Source organism: Amphiura filiformis, chromosome 12 (genome assembly GCF_039555335.1).
Source record: "Amphiura filiformis chromosome 12, Afil_fr2py, whole genome shotgun sequence".
Lineage (NCBI taxonomy): Eukaryota > Metazoa > Echinodermata > Ophiuroidea > Amphilepidida > Amphiuridae > Amphiura > Amphiura filiformis.
The window spans coordinates 15,156,043-15,177,639 of NC_092639.1; the positions used below are offsets into that span (position 1 = coordinate 15,156,043).

A 21,597-nucleotide genomic window follows, 5' to 3' on the forward strand; every position below is an offset into this window, starting at 1 on the left:
GGTCAGCGGCTGCTATTGATGACACAAATATATGACCCTTGCAGATCTCGTAACTTGGTAAACATGGTAAAATGCAGATGTAATCCTTCCTAAAACAGTCATAGTGTTTCCAAAGTATTTCGAAGAACTCCACAGAGTGACCCAATCAGTTAACAATGTAAAGAGTGTTGCAGGTTGTTGCAAATAGCACAGAATTGAAACGCAAATTGGTAAATAAAGGTCGTTGCTCGAAGTCAGCCCTTTATACCTGCAACACCAGCGAAGTAGGCATATGAGGATCTGTGGTTCGGGTGCAAACCCGAAGCGCAAAATGAACAAAATTAATGTAACTATATTTGAACAAATTTGAATTTTCTTGAAAACAGCAGCTCAAACAAAGTATTCTGCGAAAAAGGCAAGCGATGTTTACAGATGCAAAGGGACGCTGTTTCTGCTTCAATGCTTTGCATAACAACAAACGCCACGCTAAAGCATTTTTGTTTTGTGGAGGGCGTATTGACGCTGTCTAAATTTACACAGGCGGTACCTGAAGTGAATTATCCGAAATTTCTTCACATTTGTTTGTTAAAAGTAGATTTTTCATGGGCAAGACGGCAGCCAATCATTATCAGAATGTGGTGATGAGAAACTTTTTGCAAACTGAAGGCCCAGTTGAAGCCATTGTTGGACTATTGTAAAAATTTAGTTTGAAAAATCCGAAAATGGTTTAAATATATGAAGACCCAAATTGAAGCTATTCGTGGACTAGTTGTCACTATTTAGTTGTATAAATTATTGCTTTAACGTAACCAATAGTGTGGGGTTTCCAAACTTCCAGAAGCGAAAAGAGGGATTTGTTTATACACAGGGGGGTTGGAAAATTGTGCAAAATGAAACCCCAATTGAAGCCATTTGCTGCATCAGTTTTCATTCAGCTTTCTTTCTTTGCGCCGTGGAGCAAAGAAAAATTGGTTGCATAATATGGATTCGAACCGCCGACGCGACATCTGAATTAGGAAGCTATCCAACCCGGTGATCCCAAAACTCTCTTTAGATAGAAGGAGCTATTAGCTGCCAATGAAAATGGCTTTTATAAAGGATGAAACTTCATCATAACATTTGAAACTAAACACTAGGCTACACAGAACAACAGTTAATGGTGTATTTTTACATGTTTGAATTGAACTAAGGATAATTGAAGAGTTTAACCATGGACTGGTTTAACTTCAACACTATATACTCAATATTTATAGCGTGTTCAGCACTGGATATTCCACCTATAGCAATTTTAAACGTTCCGTGATCGGGTGAATTTTGTTTTGAAGTGGGTTCCCAGGCCCGTAGCCAGAATCTTTTCGAAGGGGGGGTGCGGATTTTCCAAATGCACACCTTTTCAAGAGAAATCTTCATTCTGCCCAAAAGTAGACCTGTATCCCCTCTGCAATTGATTTTTGGATTCTATTTTTTAAAACAAATTTCACAGAAACCCTTGCGTGCTCCTTTCCCTTCTTTTGTTTTACCTTCCAGATTTTCTCTTTCATTTTTTATCAGCGGGGCACTTGTCGTCTTGTTTATTTTTTGTCAGGGGGGGGGGGGCACTGTGTTCACTATAGTGTTCAGAGCTCGTCAATATGCATCATTCATCCTATTCTCAAAATTTGGAATTAATTGCACTTATATAATAATCGCTATATAATTGACCAGTCCCTAAGACATAAAGAAAAGCGCAATTAATCAAAATAAAATGATAATAACCGATAACGTTTTGCGTAGCACATGTTGAATTCGATATTGGAGAACTAACGCACGGCTCGCGGCTTGCATGCGATGTGTTGTTCATGTTTGCAATCATAATTCCAAATGTAGAATCAATATCATATATTGAAATATAGATATATTCTTTTGTGTCAAAGTTCTCACTCGGTCTATACCCATAAATAGAATTATATGATACGGATAACTATAGGCCTACCCCAAAATATTATAGGAGAGCCGGTATGAAATTCGGGAGGCTGTCTGCGCCATCTCCACTGTATGCAAAACCAGTTCGGAGCATCAGGCTGATGTTGCCACGGAGGATGCTGATTCGTCGGAGGTTGGGCCGACATTGGCGATATATTATACTGGGATGTATTTGTGCCTGTGTTTTAATTACGTTTATGGTGTTTTTTAAAGCACTAAATCTGGGCAAGAGTTCGTCTTCTCAATGTAAGTAGACTTTTTCAAAATAATTTCAGGCCTATATTATAATGTCTATAAGTATAATACACTCACAAAATAATGTATCTCGATCGTCAGAACGCTTTGGGTGTGTTGCACATGAAGTCTCGCAAATGTTACTGGATTGAGAATAATATGAAGGCCTATTTAGCTGAATTTGGAGCTGTTATGATTAAATTAAATAGATGTAATTATATTTTGCATACTGAACATGTATAACGGACCGTTCACAAACACTTGTTGGGGGCCTGATGCAAAAATGGGGCCCTGAAAAAATTTGACCCTCCTAAGGGGGGGGCCTGAAAAAATGACCACAAATTTTCCTGGAAAAATTAAGTTTATATGCTTTTCTATGCATATGTCAAAAAAAAGGGGGGGGCTGAAATTTTGAGGTCTGTAAAAGGGGGGGGCAGTGTTTACTCAGAGGCTGTATGTCGCAATTTTGGCCCAGTGAAAATTAGATTTGGCACACACAAACTTGCAATGCTTTATTAGAATTAGTCAATATGAGGAATTATAATACTAGCCAAAATTGGGCCAATTTGAGGGCAAAATGCTTCATTTGGCACACCCAATTTCCAGAGGGAGTAAACTCGGGGGGCCTGAACATTTTCGCGATGACATTTTTTGCATCAGGCCCCCCTTACAAGTGTTTGTGAACGGTCCCTAATATATTTAACTGCATGACATTTTGTCATCGTAAAGGACCAGATAGCAATGCTTAATAAGGTGGTACTACACCCTTTCATAAATTTGTGACTATTTTTGCATTTTTCTTAAAAAAATAATATTAAACACACTGGCAACAAAAGTTATGTATATTATAGGGGCAAGGAATCCAGTTACTACACTGGAATTTCGGTAACTCAAGACAAGCGGTACGTTATTTATGATAAGAAAAGAGGTACCGCTAAAATGTACCTCATTTCTTAACATATATAATGAACCGCTTGTCTTGAATCACTGAAATTTCAGTGAAGTAATTAGATTCCTCGCCCTATATAATGGCATAACATTTGTTACCAATGTATAGTTATTTTTTAAGAAAAACGCAAAATTAGTCACAAAATTGATCAGGGGGTGTAGTACCACCTTAAATCATTATTCTCGGGTTGAAATTTACTCAAATTTAGCCTGTTCAAAGGAGCAAATTAAGATTTCTTTTATTAATAGTTTCTTCTCTAAAGTCTGAGAAAACTTGGGAAATAAAATATACCATGGCCCTACACTAACCTTTAATCTGTACATTTGCTACACCACACCAGCCATTTATAATGATCTGTATTATTTGTTTTAATTTTTTTCAAAAAATAAAAATAAATAGATGTTTTTTTTTTTTTACTTCTTGAATACAAATTCAAAGCCATGAAAAGCCAATTTTGTATTTCAAATGGTATTTCAATCCATTTGATGGCACTACTCTGTAATAGTATACTACCAAACGCACCCGACATATTATTTTACATAACCATGATAATAATACTAGATAAAAATGGTAAAATAAATTAGCATATTAATTACAGGCATCTGTTGCTGAATACATGTATGTTTGTTTCCCACTGTACAAATGAATGCCGCGCACAAAAGTATAGTAATTGATTGTATTTTCAGGTAAGCGCATTTGTATATTTGTAAAAAAAAAATACACCGCATTTATTTTCCGACACGGCGTCAAATTTATTATTTATTTTTAAATTAGGGGCTGCGTGATAATAATGAACCCGGGGGGGGGGGGTAAAATTTCCAAATGACGTGCCAAAAATCGCTTGCCCCCCAGTCTCGGCCTGCCAAAAATCGCTTTCCCCCTCTCGGCCCGGCCAGCCAAAATTATTCCCCCTCCCCCTTTGCATATGCCAAATTTATGGGTTCCCAATTTGCAAACCTTGATGAGGTGGTATATTACACCCCCTGATAAATTTTGTGACTAATTTTGCATTTTTCTCAAAAAATAAATATTCACTGGTAACAAAAGTTATGTATATTATAGGGGCAAGGAATCCAATTACTTCACTGAAATTTCAGTGATTCAAGACAAGTGGTTCATTATATAATAGAAATGAGGTACATTCTAGCGGTACCTCTTTTCTTATCATAAATAAGTACGTACCGCTTGTCACTGAAATTCCAGTGTAGTTACTGGATTCCGTGCCCCTATAATATACATATCTTTTGTTACCAGTGTGTTATTATTTTTAATATAGTCACAAATTTATCAAGGGGTGGAGTATGGTGCGAGAGTAGTATTTCGCATATTACTTTATTGAACGTTTCTGTACTGTTTTCCTAAAGCCTGTGTAGCGTGTTATTTAAAAGGTGTCTTGTAAATGTGTGCCAAAAAATTGCCACCCCCTCGGCCTGCCAAAATTGCTCCCCCCCCCCCCCCCCGGCCAAACCCCCCCCCCCCCAAATTTAACATCCCCCAGAGCCATAAGCGCCAATCCGGCTTGAAATATAGCGGGGGGGGGGGACACTCGGCCTGAATTATCAAAAAGTGGCTGAAAAGGACAAAAATAGAGCCATTTTGCCGAAAGGTGATACGCCCCTGTCAACGCAGACCCACATGCTTTTCAAACATTGCGAGATGAAATTAAAATGTACATTTTAATTTCATTTTCATCGCGCTATGCTGCGATGTTTGAAAAGCATCGTAGCATCGCATCGCGCTGTGAAGTGGAGACAGGATCGGACTTTACATTTCACAATCAGAGACAATTTAAACGGGGGGATGAGGCTGTCAATCGGGTCAGCATGCACCGTTTAATAATTATGATATCACGAAAATCGTCCTCGGGGAGACGGGGATGTCCATATTGTATTGTACTGGATGCCCAGATGGTAGAGCACTGAAATCGCAATCCAGAGGGTCGCCGGTTCGAATCCAGTTTCCGAGGCCAAATCCGCTTTGCTCCCTTTTTTTAACCAGTAGGCCTAAATTAATTGAAGCTAATTGACGTATGCCTAAAGTGTGGCTTCGTATGTACTCACCTCATTTGCACTTGTAACTTGTAACCTGAAGAACAGAGGCATGAAAAATCTATATGTAGCGAAACCTGTTAACAAATACGCAAAACCATAAAACCAGAATCCTACTCCGTATATGTAGTTTTCTGCTGGAGTCCCAAGAAAAGTTATTGCCGATATGAAGCTCGCCACTAAACTCATGGCTACAGGAAAAGGCCGCATCGATCTATCTGCCATAAGAAATTCTCTGGTTGTTTTCTGACGCCCACCTGTCAGAGCAAAGAAGCCTCCTATTCCTGCTGATATGCTAAGTATGACGGCAAAAACGGCATAATCGGCACCTGTGAAAGTTGCGTTGCCATTGCTAGTATCTGTCATTGTACTGGATTTGCTTCCAATGGACTCTCAGACTCTATGTATCATTCTTCTAGTATTAGGGGACAAAAAGATCTCTTAATTCTTTCTTCTTGGAAGCTTGGACAAACAATGTGCTTATTATACTCATAGTTGGTAGAAGACCAGCTTGCTACGTGCGGTAAGCATCATCGTCAGAAGTCCCGTCACATAACCTGTCTTTACTATACTGCGCCAATAAAGTATCCTTACACTTGGAAAAATAATCACAATTTCAAAACTGAACAATATTGGGGTAAATTTGTTTTTGTAATAGATGCACTATCTAATCCTGCACATTATGACACCACATTGAATCCAATGTGACCTCAAGAAATAAAGTTACAAGCAATTGAATAGACGAAGGTCCAGTTTTAAAAGTGACAAACTGGCCTATACAAGGCGCAAAAAGATTCCCAACAAGCGAAACAAAAAGACAACACAGTTTCTTCAATGAAGCGTTATTTAAAGCAGTTTTTATTTCAGTTTTTACTTCTCTGTACTTTTCATAACTTTCATTTTATTTGTCAGTTCTTTTTTTTCAGTTTTCTTTTGTTCCTTTTGTTTTAAATCAAAGCCAAACGCATAAATTAGCCATTCACCACTCTCAAATCAGATGTCTAGTCTGTGGAGTTTTCAATAGGCCAGTTTGTCACTTTCAAAACTGGACCTTCGTCTAATCAAATGCTTGTAACTTTGCTTCTCGAAGTCACATTGGATTCAATGGGGTGTCATAATGTGCAGCATTATAGAGTGCATCTATTAAAAAACAAATTTACCCCAATATTGTACAGTTTGGAAATTGTGATTATTTATCCAAGTGTAAGGATACTTTATTTGCGCAGTATAAATACAAAGTACACCTGTTGTAGTTGGGGCGCGTGAATATTTATTAAAACAAATTGTTTTGAATATTTTAATTTAGAAGTTTAATCATTTGCATCATCTGAGCACTCGTTTAATTCAGTTGGCCTACCTCACTTTTCAATAAAATAAATGTCTGGATTTCTAAATTTGCTTTCTGAAAACGACTGAAACGAATACTATTTGCCAATGTTACTTGAAAAGGCTTGGAATTGCAATTATATAAATGAATGAAAATCAAAATGAGCTCTCAAATTGAGGATTTCTGATATTGAACAATTTTTTTTGCTGGATTTGTTCTCCTTTGGGCACTTTTCCAACAAAAATCTCCTTTATAGGGGGTGTGCAAGTTAATATTAAGTTCAAATTGATATGCATATTTATATTTTCAGATTTAAATGAGCAGGGAGAAGGAGGCATGGGTAAGACAGGATCATCACCATTGCATGTCATTTCTTACGTGTTTATGCATTATAGAATAGCCTATAGATATTAATTAGTGTAGTGTAGGGCTGTTGTCGACAAGACTGTTGTCGACAAAGCAATTTCCCGATTGTCGACAAGCATGGATCAATTGTCGATAAAAACTAATCATAAAAAAATGAGAAAAGCTTAAGATATACTTAACATTGCCATAATTTGCCATGAAATAATTGCATCGGTCTTCTATTTCTTTTCATTACATCACATTCCAATGTTCTGATGATACGTATTTGCGTATACAGACTGTATCAAAATGATTGGTACCCATCAGTTTCCAGTGATTATGGACAAAGCTGTCATATGAAAACATCAGACCCCTCTCATTTGTAGATAAAAGTTATTAAGAGTCATCAAACGGTAATTTGTAATAATATCAAGATCCAATGTTACATTTCAAAGAGACAGGCCTTTCAATCAATATAAAAAATGATGGATACCAAACATTTTGATACAGCTTGTATGGGTGACGTGGTCTCTGAACTTAATATTTTGACTTTATTGATGTATTGCTTTGTCGACAACTTGTCGACGTCGGATCTTGAGATTTGACGATTGTCGACAATGGAAATTCTACTCGACAACAGCGGGAAATAGTAGAGTATAGTATAATCTACCAAAAAAACGTTGACAACGTAAAGAAAGCAGCAAGTTTAAAAAGCCCCACCTCGGCTCACTTTTTGAAACTTGGTCCCATTTGTAAAACGTACTGATTTCTTGGGACTGATTTAAACTTTATCATAATATTATCAACTTCAAACATTTCCAGATGTGTTATGTGTCTTTAATGTGCCGATGCGATATTAATTTGTAAGATCAGAAAGGTTATAATCTTGCTCTTGCATGGTAAGCCAACATCCTATATATGTTTTGTTTTATAATATTAATTTCTTGATTAATGATCGAATTAAATGAATAACAAGTAGGCATATAATGCCAGTCATGCTATTATTAAAACGTTATAACTTGTTGGAAACGCTGTATTTTGTTTTAAAAAAAATAAAATAAAAACGCCGATTTTCCTGTTGATGTTCAAAATGGGACCAAGTTTCAAAAAGTGAGCCGAGGTGGGGCTTTTTAAACTTGCTGCTTTCTTTACGTTGTCAACGTTTTTTGGTAGATTTCCTTTCTTTTTATGAATGAAGCCGAGTAGCTCCAAGCTTGAAAAGTCATCCGGTTACGAAGTACTCCATAAGACGAATAAAGCGAAAAATAGAAGTTTGAATAATATTATCCTTGATTTCTGACAATAAAAAATACGAGTAGGTCTATAATGTAGCTAGACCTATAACTAAAATGTACGTGGTTCTTTGTAGCCCTTGGGCAATCTAGTTGGATATCCAAATTTCGCCGTTTGTGGTTCTTTGTAGCCCTGAAGGCAATCTAGTTGGATATCTCTATTGAGCGGCGGTTGTTTGCGGTCTTTCGCGGTTCGTGGCATTCCTTTATTCTTCAAGCCCTGTCCTCTACCGGGGTTAATTTATTGTTTAAGCTTGTTGGATATCCATATTTCGCAGTGTGTGGTTCTTTGTAGTCCTGCGGGGCAATCTAGTTGGATATCCACATTTTGCCGTTTGTGGTTCTTTGTAGCCCTGCAGGCAATCTAGTTGGATATCTCTATTGAGCGGCGGTTGTTGGAGGTCTTTCGCGGTTCGTGGTTATAATTTTCCTTATCCTTCAAGCCTTGCCCTCTATCGAGGGCTAATTTATAGTTAAAACTTGTTGGACATCCATATTTCGCGGTGTGTGGTTCTTTATAGCCCTGCGGGCAATCTAGTTGGATATCCAAATTTCGCGGTTTGTGGTTCTTTGTAGCCCTGCGGGGCAATCTAGTTGGACATTTCTATTGAGCGGCAGTTGTTGGCGGCTTTTCGCGGTTTGTGGTTTTAATTTGTAGGATATCCATATTTCAAGATTTGTGGTTCCTGAGTCCTGCGGGGCAATATAGCGGTTTGTGGTTCTTTGTAGCCCTGCGGGGCAATCTAGTTGGATATCCCTATTGAGCGGCGGTTGTCGGCGGTCTTTTGAGATTTGTGGTTTTAATTTTCCCTTTAATTTCGGGCCACCCCATCCTCTACATCCCGAGGATGCTTTTCAATAATTTAAATTATACGGTGTCAAAAATTACTATTACTTGGTATGATAATTTATCTTACCATGTTGACTTATATTGTTTGTTAAGGCAACTTTCGCGGTTTGTGGTTATAATTTCCCTAATCCTTCAAGCCTTGCCCTCTATCGAGGGCTAATTTATAGTTAAAACTTGTTGGACATCCATATTTCGCGGTGTGTGGTTCTTTATAGCCCTGCGGGAATCTACTTGGATATCCAAATTTCGCGGTTTGTGGTCCTTTGTAGCCCTGCGGGGCAATATAGTTGAATATTTCTATTGAGCGGCAGTTGTTGGCGGTTTATCGCGGTTTGTGTTTTTAATTTGAAGGATATCCATATTTCCAGATTTGCGGTTCCTGAGTCCTGCGGGGCAATGTAGCTGGATATCCAAATTTCGCGGTTTGTGGTTCTTTGTAGCCCTGCAGGGCAATCTAGTTGGATATCCCTATTGAGCGGCGGTTGTCGGCGGTCTTTTGAGATTTAATTTTCACTTTAATTTCGGGTGCCCCCTCCTCTACATCCCGAGGATGCTTTTCAATAATTTAAATTATACGGTGTCAAAAACTCCTATTCCTTGGTATGATAATTTATCTTACCATGTTGACTTATATTGTTTGTTAAGTCAACTGGACGTGACAAAATATCCTGCTATGTAGACATTAATTTGTTGCTAAATTGACTTGGCATAATAATTTATTTCGCGAAGACGACATCCATTTTTGGTATGTCGACTTAGCATGATAATTTATCTTGCCATATTGACTTGTTTGTTCAGTTGTCTTGGCGAGATATTTTATATCGTCATGTTGACATAATGCTGATAATAAGTCGACATGGCAAGATAATTATCTTGTCAAGTTGTGTCACATAGACGCTTCCGTACTATATATGCTTGATAAATGTTATTTGGATATTATTTTTTCCTGCTGGCCTTCCAAACTAGTGGAACAATTTTCCACACCTACAGAGTGTTTGTAATCAACCGTGTAGTAATCAACCTACCGGGACGGTATGACAATTGTCATGTTCTACGATAACTGAAGATGACAGAGAGTCAGGTCTCTAAATCGATTCAACAACCATTCATATTCATGTTTTATTGTCCTATTATCATGCGAATTTGCCCGTGGTAGGACAAAATATATTTAAATGAGAATAACAATGAGTAACGTCGTATTGCATACCCTATAATACCTGATCTAGTTTCTCGTGTTATTCAGATTTCTTTTGATCCTTGATGGTGTTGTATCACACTATGCTGTGTTTTTAAATAGGCCCTTAACACAATAAACAATTTCCCTGAGAATCAAACAACTTGCTTTAATAAAGAAAAATAATATCACAATAGCACTGGATGTTTAAAATTATGTTATCCTTGTTAATGACAATAAATTGTTTAATAAAACATTGAAAAAAAATTATTTTGGTCACCGGGTTTCGAACTCGGGATAGCGTATCAGGAGTCAAGCGCCCTAACCATTAGGCCACGGGCCTCAGCTATAAATTACTGTGTCGAAATACAGCATTTATTATATAAATGGATGCGTCGTCCGATAAGAACAAAAGAATTGTTAAAAACTTGATTTTTTTGGCGAATGGGGCTCAGAATTTGTATGTAGGGTATCTCAGAATCTGCTAGGGTATATTTGGAAGTGACTCTGAAAAAGTAGTGTGAAGGTGATAACCAGGTAGACCTGTAGCAGTGTCCAAAAAATTCTGGATCAGTATGATTTGCAACTAATTTTCGCTATGAAATACCGCGTGAAATGGAAGCAAAAATATTTGTTTATTACGAACAATGATTGACTGTAGGATTGGTGGCCCTTTTGGAATTAATGAGTTGTCAAGATATTACACCTGGGACTGCAAATAACATTTAGCATGGTTTTAGATACATTTTGTACTCAGCGAAAAATAACATCGAACAATAGAAGTCAAGTGTTTTAATGTTAGGTGTAAATATAGTCTCGCGGGAGCATCTGTTATTAGTCTTCTTTATCAGTCTTTTTTTTAAAACTTGCTGGTCACGGCTACCGCGTGACTCTAATAGTGCATTATAGTTGATCACTGTCATCATCCTAACGCATTTATAACGTCTAATCCATCCATATTAGCTCATATACCCGTTTTCATTTTTTTTTTTTTTTTTATTTTTAACATGCAAATATTGATCTGATTGAAAATTGGTTCATTTCACTGAAAATTCAGTTTTCACGCCTCTTTTACTCTGTGATAGTAATGACCATTTACACGTTGCAAACTATAATGATATTGCACACATGTTGCTCACAAATTTCATGAACAGCTCAAATTGTACTTAAGGGATCTAAAATGAGCGTTTATTGTGTTTCGACAGTATTTTTGTGGGACATGAGAGCACCTCAGACCTATCGAATTGCATTCTGAATACGAAGCATGTCTTTCTGATATCAAATAATTTTCATTTTTTGAAAATCACAATATAATACAAATTTTATGACAAATTATAAAAATTGATATTTTTCAAATTTTTGATATATAACAGTCCTCGAAGTAAATTATATAAATCTAATGATATATTCTTAAAGTGTATGTAGCAGGGGAAATGCCGACGGTCAATTGAAAATGTTGACCTTTCATATTGAAGATATGGATTTTTTTCCCAAAAAGACCTAATTTTTTTTGGTGTTTTAGGAAAAAAATCCATATCTTCAATACGAAAGGTCAAAATTTTCAATTGATCGTCGGCTTTTCATCCCACCTACATACATTACATTAAGTATAAATCATCAGATTTATAAAGTTTACTTCAAGTACTGTTAAATATCAAAAATATCAATTTTAATGATTTGCCATAAAATGTGTATTAAATTGCGAATTTCAAAAATCAAAATTATTTGATATCAGAATGACTTTCTTCGTATTCAGAATGCAATTCGATATGTCTGATGTGCTCTAATGTCCCAAAATAAATACTGTCCAAACGTTCATACCCCAGCCCTTAATCAAGGTAATTTCAGCGACAAACCACTGCACCGAACCAGTGGGTAAAAAATAGTCTATTGTTAACCCAATTTTTTTCACCAACGCCTTCAGTCTACCGACGGCCTTACATGAACCGACGGCCATGACGAGCGGGGGAGGGGGGGGCACTGCACCGAACCCAGTAAACACAACCATGTTTTTTTTTCAAAACGTTATAAACGTGTGTATATAATGTGTTTTTAGTTTAGGTCTTCTCTGTGTTTTAATAACATTTAAATGTTGGATTATCGACCGTGTTATTTAATTATACTAAAATGAACTGGATTTCAATTAGGCCCGACTTTTTAAGCCCGAACCTTCTCAATTCCATGTCACTTTGGAGAAGAAGTGAATTTGATATCCCTAGTTGGACTGGAAGAGGCTACGGTGGATTTGATATACCTCTATCTCAAGACTAGTACGCTTTTTTGGATAGGGGTTCTAAGCCCGAGTGGGGTGTTCGAAGAAGACGTTTCGAATTATGAAGAAGACGTTTCGAATAAGAATCGTGTTTCTTTGTCGAAGTTTGTCAGAGGCAAGGCTAGCTACGGACTAATAATTAGGTTACAGACTAATATTTGTTGAGACTTTCTTAACAGTACTAAAAATTCGTGTCAGCCTCATTACAACTTTCCCGGTTCGTTTAGGGGCAATGCAATAAGTATGTGTACCCCTGGGTGGTGAATTATAGGGGGGAGGGGAGTCAAAGATTTGTAGTGGGGGAAGCGATTTTTGGCCGACCATTTTGAGAATTCACCACCCCGGGGTAAACATAATTATTGAACCACCCCTTATGACTCTCTTATTTGATAAGTGCCAAATTTGAGGCGCTCATGTGCTCTTTGATCCCGTTGTCGACGTTGCGCACATCGATGCGAACAGCTTCTGTGCGCACGTTAACATCAGTCAATTATTTGATAATTCATATACTGCGCACAAAAAATATCCGTATTTGGCTCCAATATTTTAAATCACAAATTACCAAAATAGAGTATAGTCAATAGATAGAGAATTTATTCTGCGTATTTTGATACCTCATTCGGCATGACGATTATTTTCTCAACTTATACCAATTTGAATTAAGAGAGCATTTCGAAAGTGACAAGAATTTGCATAGACTTTGCTCTTGAAATACGTTCCTTATGAGCACCAGGAGTGCCCGGGCGGGAGTGTTGATCTGCAACGCTGTAATGAACCCGTTACTTTTAGGCGGTAAGTATAGGAATCGCCCTGATTCGGGAAAGAAAGCCTCATCTTGCCGAATGAGGTATATCAAAATACCCAGAACTAATTATCTATATATGATCAATTCATTTGGTGATTCAGGTTTAGTGACTTTAAGATATTATTTTTGTTTTAAGTGTACAGATACTTTTTGTGCGCAGTACATAATAAGGATAGACTAAGCATCGATGGTCGATCGAAATATCAAACAAATGTGGCTCCATTGCCTATACGATCATGGCGATGTGTGCATGGGCGTGATGTACATAGCCGAAGTCCTAAATCCAGAATGCCTTTGCAAAACGAAAGTAGCCTTAGGCTACTTTCGCAAAGACATTCTGGTTTACCAAAATGGTCTATCACGCTTTTTTCTTCAATTCCGACACTAGTACATGTAGCATGAACTTTGTATAGCGGGGATGAGGCAGATATATAGTAATTACTTCCGTCTTATTTGTTTCAGTAGCGGGGTTCTTCTTTGGTAAAGATGGTCAACATCAACGAAGCAACGATCCATATGAAAGAGCATTTGGCGGTAAGTTTTCGGGGCGCCCGCTACGGCGGGCCCCTTATATACATATATACATACATAATAAACAACATTTAATAGGGCGCCTTTCCAACTTGATCAAAGCGCCGTAAAAACAAAGCAATAACAAAAACAGAGTCAATACGATGGATAAAAATGAGACTTCAAAACTTCCTTGAAACTAGGCAGTGTGCATGCCTCCCTGATGGTTCTTGGGAGGCTGTTCCAGAGTGTGGGTGCCGAAACATAAAACGATTTATCACCAATGCGATTTTTGAAACAGCCCTACTCAGGAGTAAGGAGCGATATTCTGAATGCCATCGACAGAAAGCATGCCGTCTTCCTGGTCCTCCTGGACCTAAGCGCGGCTTTCGACACTGTGGACTATACCCTACTCTTATCAACAGACTAACCAGCGTTTATGGCATTACTGAAACAGCGCAGGCATGGCTTGCCTCCTATCTCACCAAGAGAGATCACCAAGTTTGTGTGTCTGGAGCCATGTCTGAAAGCCTTCCTCTGCTTTATGGACTTCCACAGGGGTCGTGCATCAGCCCGGGATTTTTTACAATGTACACTCATCCAATGGGAGCAATCATCCGCCATTATAACATCAATTACCACCTTTACGCGGATGATGTGCAACTTTATATTGAATATGACCCTAAAATTCCGGGTGATGCTGCTGTTGCAGCTTTTAAGCTCCAAGCTTGTATTGCAGAACTTAAGATATGGATGAGCACTGGTGTTAGCTTCAAAACACAACCTGAAAGACCTTTCTACTGTCACATTGAATTTGGATAACACCACCATCATCCCTTCAACTGTCATTAAGAACCTCGGTGTCAAGTTCGAGTCTGACATGTCAATGACTGTTCAGGTTGCTTCCATATCTCAGCTCCACTAACTATACCATCTCCGCAATATCAACAGAATCCGTCGTTTCATTGACAAAGACACTTGCAAGCAAGTAGTCAGAGCGCTAATACCATCCAGATTGGACTACTGCAACTCTCTGCTTATTAACATCACAGCCAAAGACATACAAAAGCTTCAAAAGATCCAGAACCGCTCTGCACGTCTCATTTTCCGGGCAAGCAGACGTGAGAACACTTCCCCTCTGATTCAAGAGTTGCACTGGTTGCCGGTCAAACAGCGAATCATCTTCAAGACCATCCTGCTTGTTTACAAGTGCCTGCACAATCAAGCCCCCATTTACCTCACTGAACTCCTTCACATCTACATTCCATCTGTCAACCTGCGTTCCGGACACGACCAACCTCGCCTTGTTGTCAACAGAACGTTCACAGCTCAAGGGGATCGCGCTTTCACAAATGCTGCCCTAATGTTATGGAACACTTTACCAAATATCATCAGAAACTCTATCACAGTTGCTTCTTTCAAGAGCCAAATAAAAACTCATTTATTCCCGGACTAATTCTTCCACCATGTTTCATGCTGCTTTTTTTTAATTTTGTTTATTAGTAATGTAAGATGTGTAGTATAAGATATTTTTTGTAAAGCGCCGAGGTCGTGTTTGCTCATGTTACGGCGCTATATAAAAGCTGCTTGTTGTTGTTGTTGTTATAAGACAGCGAACGACATGATGTTTTAGCATGACTTTGTAAAAAGCTTCTAATTTCGGTCTTGCTAGATTTACTTCGCAACTGTTTTGCTTAAAAGTATGCCCAGCTTAGAAATAAAAGCACAACTTGCTTGGTTTTGATTTTGAGTTTATTACTGTTTACTAATATGCATTGAATGCAAGTAAAGTAGTTCTATATACAGCGGGAATTAACGCTTGAAATAAGAAATTAATAAAAACTAGTGGCAAATGGTGGTCATAGACCACAAACCTAGCTGGGGCATGTTGGTGTTTTGGAGGTATCTGACCCGTGCAAAATGTTCCCCTGGTCATGAGGTTTGTTGTCACCGAGTTTGAGTCCCATATACTCCTTACAGATGCCTAGAAAATTAAATTAATAAGATTTGACCCAGATAACCTTTGACCTGACCCCTGCACAGCGTTCCAAAGTGTTCCCCTGGTCAGTAAGTTTGTTGTCACAGAGTTTGAACCATACCCCTTACAGATGTCCAGAAAATGCATTTCGAAAATTTGACCTCTGCATGACCTTTGACCTGACCCCTGCAAACTGTTCCCCTGTTCATGAGATTTGTTGTCACTGAGTTTTAGTCCCATACCCCTTACAGATGTCCAGAAAATGACATTATAAGATTTGACCCCAGATAACCTTTGACCTGACCCCTGCAAAATGTTCCAACATGTTCCCCTGGTCATTAAGTTTTTGTCGTCACTGAGTTTTAGTCCCATACCCCTTACATATGTCCAGAAAATGACATTATAAGATTTGACCCCAGATAACCTTTGACCTGACCCCTGCAAAATGTTCCAAAATGTTCCCCTGGTCATTAAGTTTTTGTCAATGAGTTTGAACCCCGTACCCCTTACAGATGTCCAGAAAATGCATTTCAAAAATTTGACCTCTGCATGACCTTTGACCTGACCCCTGTAAAATGTTCCCCTGATCATGAGATTTGTTGTCACTGATTTTGAGCCCCACACCCTTACAGATGTTGAGATAAGGCAATTGTAAGATTTTACCCCCTTAATGACCTTTGACCCCAATTCTGAGTGCAAGGTATGGGCACTGGGTAAAGCCGATGCACAATTGCACATGTGTAAGTGATGTCATTGTGCTATGTAATATGTGGCAGAAGAAGCATTTTGAAGGTATTTGGTTATATACCGAAAATGCCCCTTTAATGACCTTTGATCCCAATTCTGTTTGCACTCTATGAGCACTGGATATAGCCGATACATATGTGCAAGTTATGTAATTGTAGGGTGTAACATGTAGGAGGAGAAGCATTTTGAAGTTTGTTGCCAGAAGAAGAAGAAGAAGACCTAGCTGGGGCATGTTGGTGTTTTGGAGGTATCTGGCCCCTGCAAAATGTTCCCCTGGTCACGAGGTTTGTTGTCACAGAATTTGAGCACCATACTCCTTACAGATGTGCAGAAAATTAAATTCTACGATTTGACCCAGATAACCTTTGACCTGACCCCTCCCTGCACAGCGTTCCAAAGTGTTCCCCTGGTCAATACTTTTGTTGTCACAGAGTTTGAGCCCCGTAACCCTTACTATGTCCAGAAAATGCATTTCGAAAATTTGGCCTCTGCATGACCTTTGACCTGACCCCTGCAAACTGTTCCCTTGTTCATGAGATTTGTTGTCACTGAGTTTGAGCCCCATACCCCATACATATATCCAGAAAATGAAATTATATGATTTGACCCCAGTTAACCTTTGACATGACCCCTGCAAAGTGTTCCAAAATATTCCCCTGGTCATTACGTCTGTTGTCACAAAGTTTGAGCCCTGTATCCCTTACAGATGTCCAGAAAATGCATTTCTAAAATTTGACCTCTGCATGACCTTTGACCTGACCCTGTAAAATGTTCCCCTGGTCATGAGATTTGTTGTCACTGAGTTTGAGCCCCACACCCCTTACAGATGTCGAGATAAGGCAATTGTAAGATTTTACCCCCTTAATGACCTTTGACCCCAATTCTGTGTGCAAAGTATGGCCAGTGGGTAAAGCTGATGCACATGTGTAAGTGACGTCATTGTGCTATGTAATATGGCAGAAGAAGCATTTTGAAGGTATTTGGTTATATACCGGTAATGCCCCCTTAATGACCTTTGACCCCAATTCTGTGTGCAAGGTATGGGCACTGGGTAAAGCTGATGCAAATGTGTAAGTGACGTCATTGTGCTATGTAATATGTGGCAGAAGAAGCATTTTGAAGGTATTTGGTTATATACCGGTAATGCCCCCTTAATGACCTTTGACCCCAATTCTGTTTGCACCCTATGGGCACTGGATATAGCCGATACATATGTGCAAGTTACGTAATTGTAGGGTGTAACATGTAGGAGGAGAAGAATTTTGAAGTTTGTTGCCAGAAGAAAGCAGAATCGGATAGCATTAGAATACCTAGCTGGGGGGGTGTAAACCCCCCAGCTAGGTAAAGAAGAATCGGATAGCAAAACAGTACCTAGCTCGGGGGGTTGAAAACCCCCCAGCTAGGTAATGCCTTTATGTCTTTTAAAAACGTTTTTGAAGAGATGGCGCTATTACGATCGCAGAGTAGGTCCAGGTGAAGAGCGACTTGATTTGATTTGATGCGGCATTGGTCCAAAAAGCTGCTTTGTCGATCAAGGAACCAGGAACTTCATCGATAAACATGGTTTCTTATCAAAAAGTCTTTTTAAAGGAATTTTTATTATAATAAGGACGGAAACCGAAGAACGGATTTTTTTGATCAAAAACCCAGGTTTCTGGTTGATCAAAAACCTTGCTTTTTTAATTGATAAACCTGGTTTCAAATTGGAGAAACAATGGTTTTGAAAAAAAATTCCGCGCACCGACATTGTGAGGGGCAATGACGTCACAGTAATACTATAAAAGCTGACGGCAATTGAGCACAAATAACCATGACGTCATTGCCCTAAACAATTTCAGCGCGGGAATTTTGAATCGCGTGTTGAGAGTCGGCTGTTTTTATTCGTTTTTATGGTCAAAAAATATGAGTTTGTTTTAAATAAAACCATGTGATTCGTGCTTGATAATTATTTTTCCAACATAATAAGGCATAATGTTGTGATTGCCCGAGACTTCCTTTAAGACTTGTCTTTGAAATGAATCTAGCAATAAATAATTACAACAACCATTAATTTGTAGAAGTTCAAGATTAACAACAGAATTTCTATCTACTATTTTTTGTCAGGAAAATCTCGACTGCCTCCGTCTATAGAAACCATGGAAGAAGCACCAAAATCTCACACGGGGGACACGCTCCTCAACTACTATATGACCATGTATATGGATGGAATAGAGATTTCGTGGGCCTCGGGAGTAAACACAAGAGACACATTATTAGAAGTTATGAAAGGTATGCATTGTAATCTGATTTATCATGTTTATGCCATCGGAGTCGAGGATGGTAGCCATATTGATGGATCCAAACAGTTGGACTTAAAGATCACAGAATGTTGAACATTATCAAATGATCATGATGATACTCCTGACCCATCTTTTTTCTGTTTCTCTCTCTCCCTCCTTAATTCATCTCATCTCATCAAGGTTACGTTTTTCGTGCGCATGTGACGTATAGATGCGATAAAGTAGGCTCCACAGGGTCCAAAGAGTGAAAACTGCTCCGATTTTAACGAAACTGCTCTCAAATTGTTCGTCCTGTATAAATAGTTTGCACTATCTTTTATCTAGAATATTTCTTTATTGGGGAGACACCACTAAGTTTGTCGTGGTTAATTATTAGTCAATGGTCAAAACTAGGGTTCAAAGCATGGGTTTGATTACATTTGCGGATTCACTTCAGCAACAAAGTGTTCTTATTAAGTCAAAAGTTTTAAACAGTGCAAACCATTCCTTATTTTGGTTTATTTTTACATTACAAAACATTAATTGAGGCTAGTTTCGTTAAAATCGGAGCAGGTTTTAGTTGTCGGCCCCTGTCATGCCTTTAAGCTTTTTGGAGTCAAATGATGCTCAACTGCGCACGAGAAACCATGAGTCCTCCTCCGCGCATTCAATAATTCAATTGATCCTCGGCCTCCATCCCTATTTTACTTTCTTTTTTAGAGTTTCCGACTTTGTTTTACTATATATAACATGTATATAAAGTGAACCACGTTCTAATATTTTTATGCATTTATCTTGTTTGCTGATCTTTTTCAGATTTCCTGGTGATGATGCTGGAAGCAGACATTGATTTTATAACGTCCAGTGACAAGAAGACGAAGACTCCCATAATAATCAACAGCGAGACTAAGCCGGGTGATTTCTCTGGAGACATGACAATGGTCGAATGGATGTCCAAAATATCCAAGTACTCCAACAAAGGAATGAAATTAAATTTCAAGGACGACGAAGCTCTGCGAGTTGCCTTTCCCTTACTGTACACAATGAAAGAAACTCTCCATGCGCCGATATGGATCCATGCGGATGTTGTGGCAGGCCCGAACAATCCAAAGGTCACCGTGCATGCAAAGAACCTTCTTGATATCATCAAAGAGTTTCCAAAAGTAACTTTGTCTTTGGGATGGAGCACAGAATGGGATCCCGATGGCCATCAATTTAGTTACACCTGGCGAGAAGTAATAAACATGGCGAAAGTTTGCGCCCCGATTCGCCAACACGTTTCGTTCGCAGTAAGAGCCGTTTTCGCAGTACGCTCTATTCGCCAACTTAAATGGATTCTAAGTCTAACAAACCGGTTTACAATTACCGTTTGGGCGAACAAATACGATATTTTAGCCATTCCGGAATTATATCATTTTCGTAAGAATATGGATCCAAAGAAAGTTTATTATAATCTACCGTTGAATATGGTTGAGGGGTTGAGAAAAGTTTCTGCGGAACAAGAGAAAGATACCGGTAAACAAGGTCGAATCGCCAAATGGGATCGCACAATATGGCAGCCAATGCTGTTACAGTCAGCCTCTCTAGCCTTCATGGGGTCTGAACAAGTAGTCATTGACGGGCCTGGAAGCTGGCTAGTATCTAGAATACCGTATCAACCGGAACTGCAAAGAACAAGAACTACTGTCGTTAGCGGGAAAATTCAGTTTCTAAGACCCATTGCTCTTGTAGCAGTAGAAACAAGATTTCAATTATTTATTCGTAGTTCTGGTGTAAACCCGCCTCCCGAGAGCAAAGTTCAAGGCGTGCGATTAACAATAACTGACGATGGAACTTTAAGTCTGTCGGCAGAGAATCTGATACGCGCAGGTGCGTATGGTATGCAAACCAGTGCCAAACTTCCCCAAACAGACTGTTACACGTTCAGATTAGTTGACAAAGGGGATGGTTTTCCAGTGTACTGTGAGATCAGGACTGCTACATGTGAGGGTGAAGATGTGAATGATAGTGTATCTGTGGAGCTCCATTTGAGAGTCCCATATGATACACAGGGACAACTGTTTTATATTTCTTTAACAATAAGTGGTGGCAAGGATCCTGTTATCATTGAAGATCTGACTGTTATTTAATAGTATGTGTGAGTTGAAATATGTTCACATTTGGGACGCCCTTTAAATAAATGAAGCAAGTTTTCAAAGTATATGATTTGTAGGCTGAACTTCTGCAACACATTAAGGTGTTAAGGTGTTATTTTTCAATAATATGTTGATTTAAACATTCGGTCATTTCAAATAATGAGTTTTACTTTTTTGTTTTGGTCACGCGATTTCCTATTATCCTGCCTAAGCTCTTGAGTGACGTCATTATCGACATCTTTGTTTTGTAGCAAATTTGTAGCAACCCGTTTCAAAATAAACTAGCCTATAGTCTGCATGGAGGAACAGGCCGCTGTCTTACATTAGTTCGCTTGTAAGCATTTTTTAAAAGGTGCTGGCAAAGACGTTCGCAAGCGGTGCCAAAGCACCTTCTGTACCCCTATGTTGGTCAATGTTACATTAAGGCAGTGGCGTAACTAGGGGGCAGGGGGCAACATGCCCCGGGCGCCACCTTTAGGGGGCGGCGCCAAATTGAACAATTCAGCATTGATTCTGCGCCCCTCGAAGCGATGAAAGTCAACATTTTCGCATGGGGTGGTAGGGGCACCAATTTTGTTTCTTGCCCCGGGCGCTACCAACTCTAGTTACGCCACTGCATTAAGGTTACTGTTTGTTAATGTTACGTTAAGGTTACTGATCAACAACAAAACAAAAACACAACTGCTACATGTGAGGGTGAAGATGTGAATGATAGTGTATCTGTGGAGCTCC

General features: G+C 38.8%; 1 protein-coding gene across 4 annotated transcripts; it reads left to right on the top strand.

Moving 5' to 3' along the window:
* The first annotated feature begins 1,807 nt into the window (after window positions 1-1,807).
* On the top strand, window positions 1,808-21,395 carry LOC140165844 (uncharacterized). Of its 4 annotated transcripts, none has more exons than XM_072189172.1 (5): window positions 1,808-2,187; window positions 6,810-6,839; window positions 13,700-13,771; window positions 18,576-18,740; window positions 19,547-21,395. In XM_072189172.1, exons 1-5 carry the CDS (start codon window positions 1,977-1,979, stop codon window positions 20,857-20,859), a joined length of 1,791 nt encoding a protein of 596 aa, XP_072045273.1. In that variant the 5' UTR covers window positions 1,808-1,976; the 3' UTR covers window positions 20,860-21,395. The 4 variants fall into 4 exon arrangements, with proteins under 4 accessions (XP_072045273.1, XP_072045274.1, XP_072045275.1 ...); XM_072189173.1 differs by having other exon boundaries at window positions 13,703-13,771; XM_072189174.1 differs by lacking the exon at window positions 6,810-6,839.
* Window positions 21,396-21,597: the final 202 nt, after the last annotated feature.

What these genes read in the sequence shown, in the direction of transcription:
- LOC140165844 (XM_072189172.1), top strand. Translation starts at nt 1,977, where the DNA reads ATGAAATTCGGGAGGCTGTCTGCGCCATCTCCACTGTATGCAAAACCA. An exon ending in CAAGAGTTCGTCTTCTCAAT is followed by an intron (nt 2,188 to 6,809) that starts GTAAGTAGACTT and finishes TTATATTTTCAG; the next exon opens with ATTTAAATGAGCAGGGAGAA. An exon ending in GCAGGGAGAAGGAGGCATGG is followed by an intron (nt 6,840 to 13,699) that starts GTAAGACAGGAT and finishes TATTTGTTTCAG; the next exon opens with TAGCGGGGTTCTTCTTTGGT.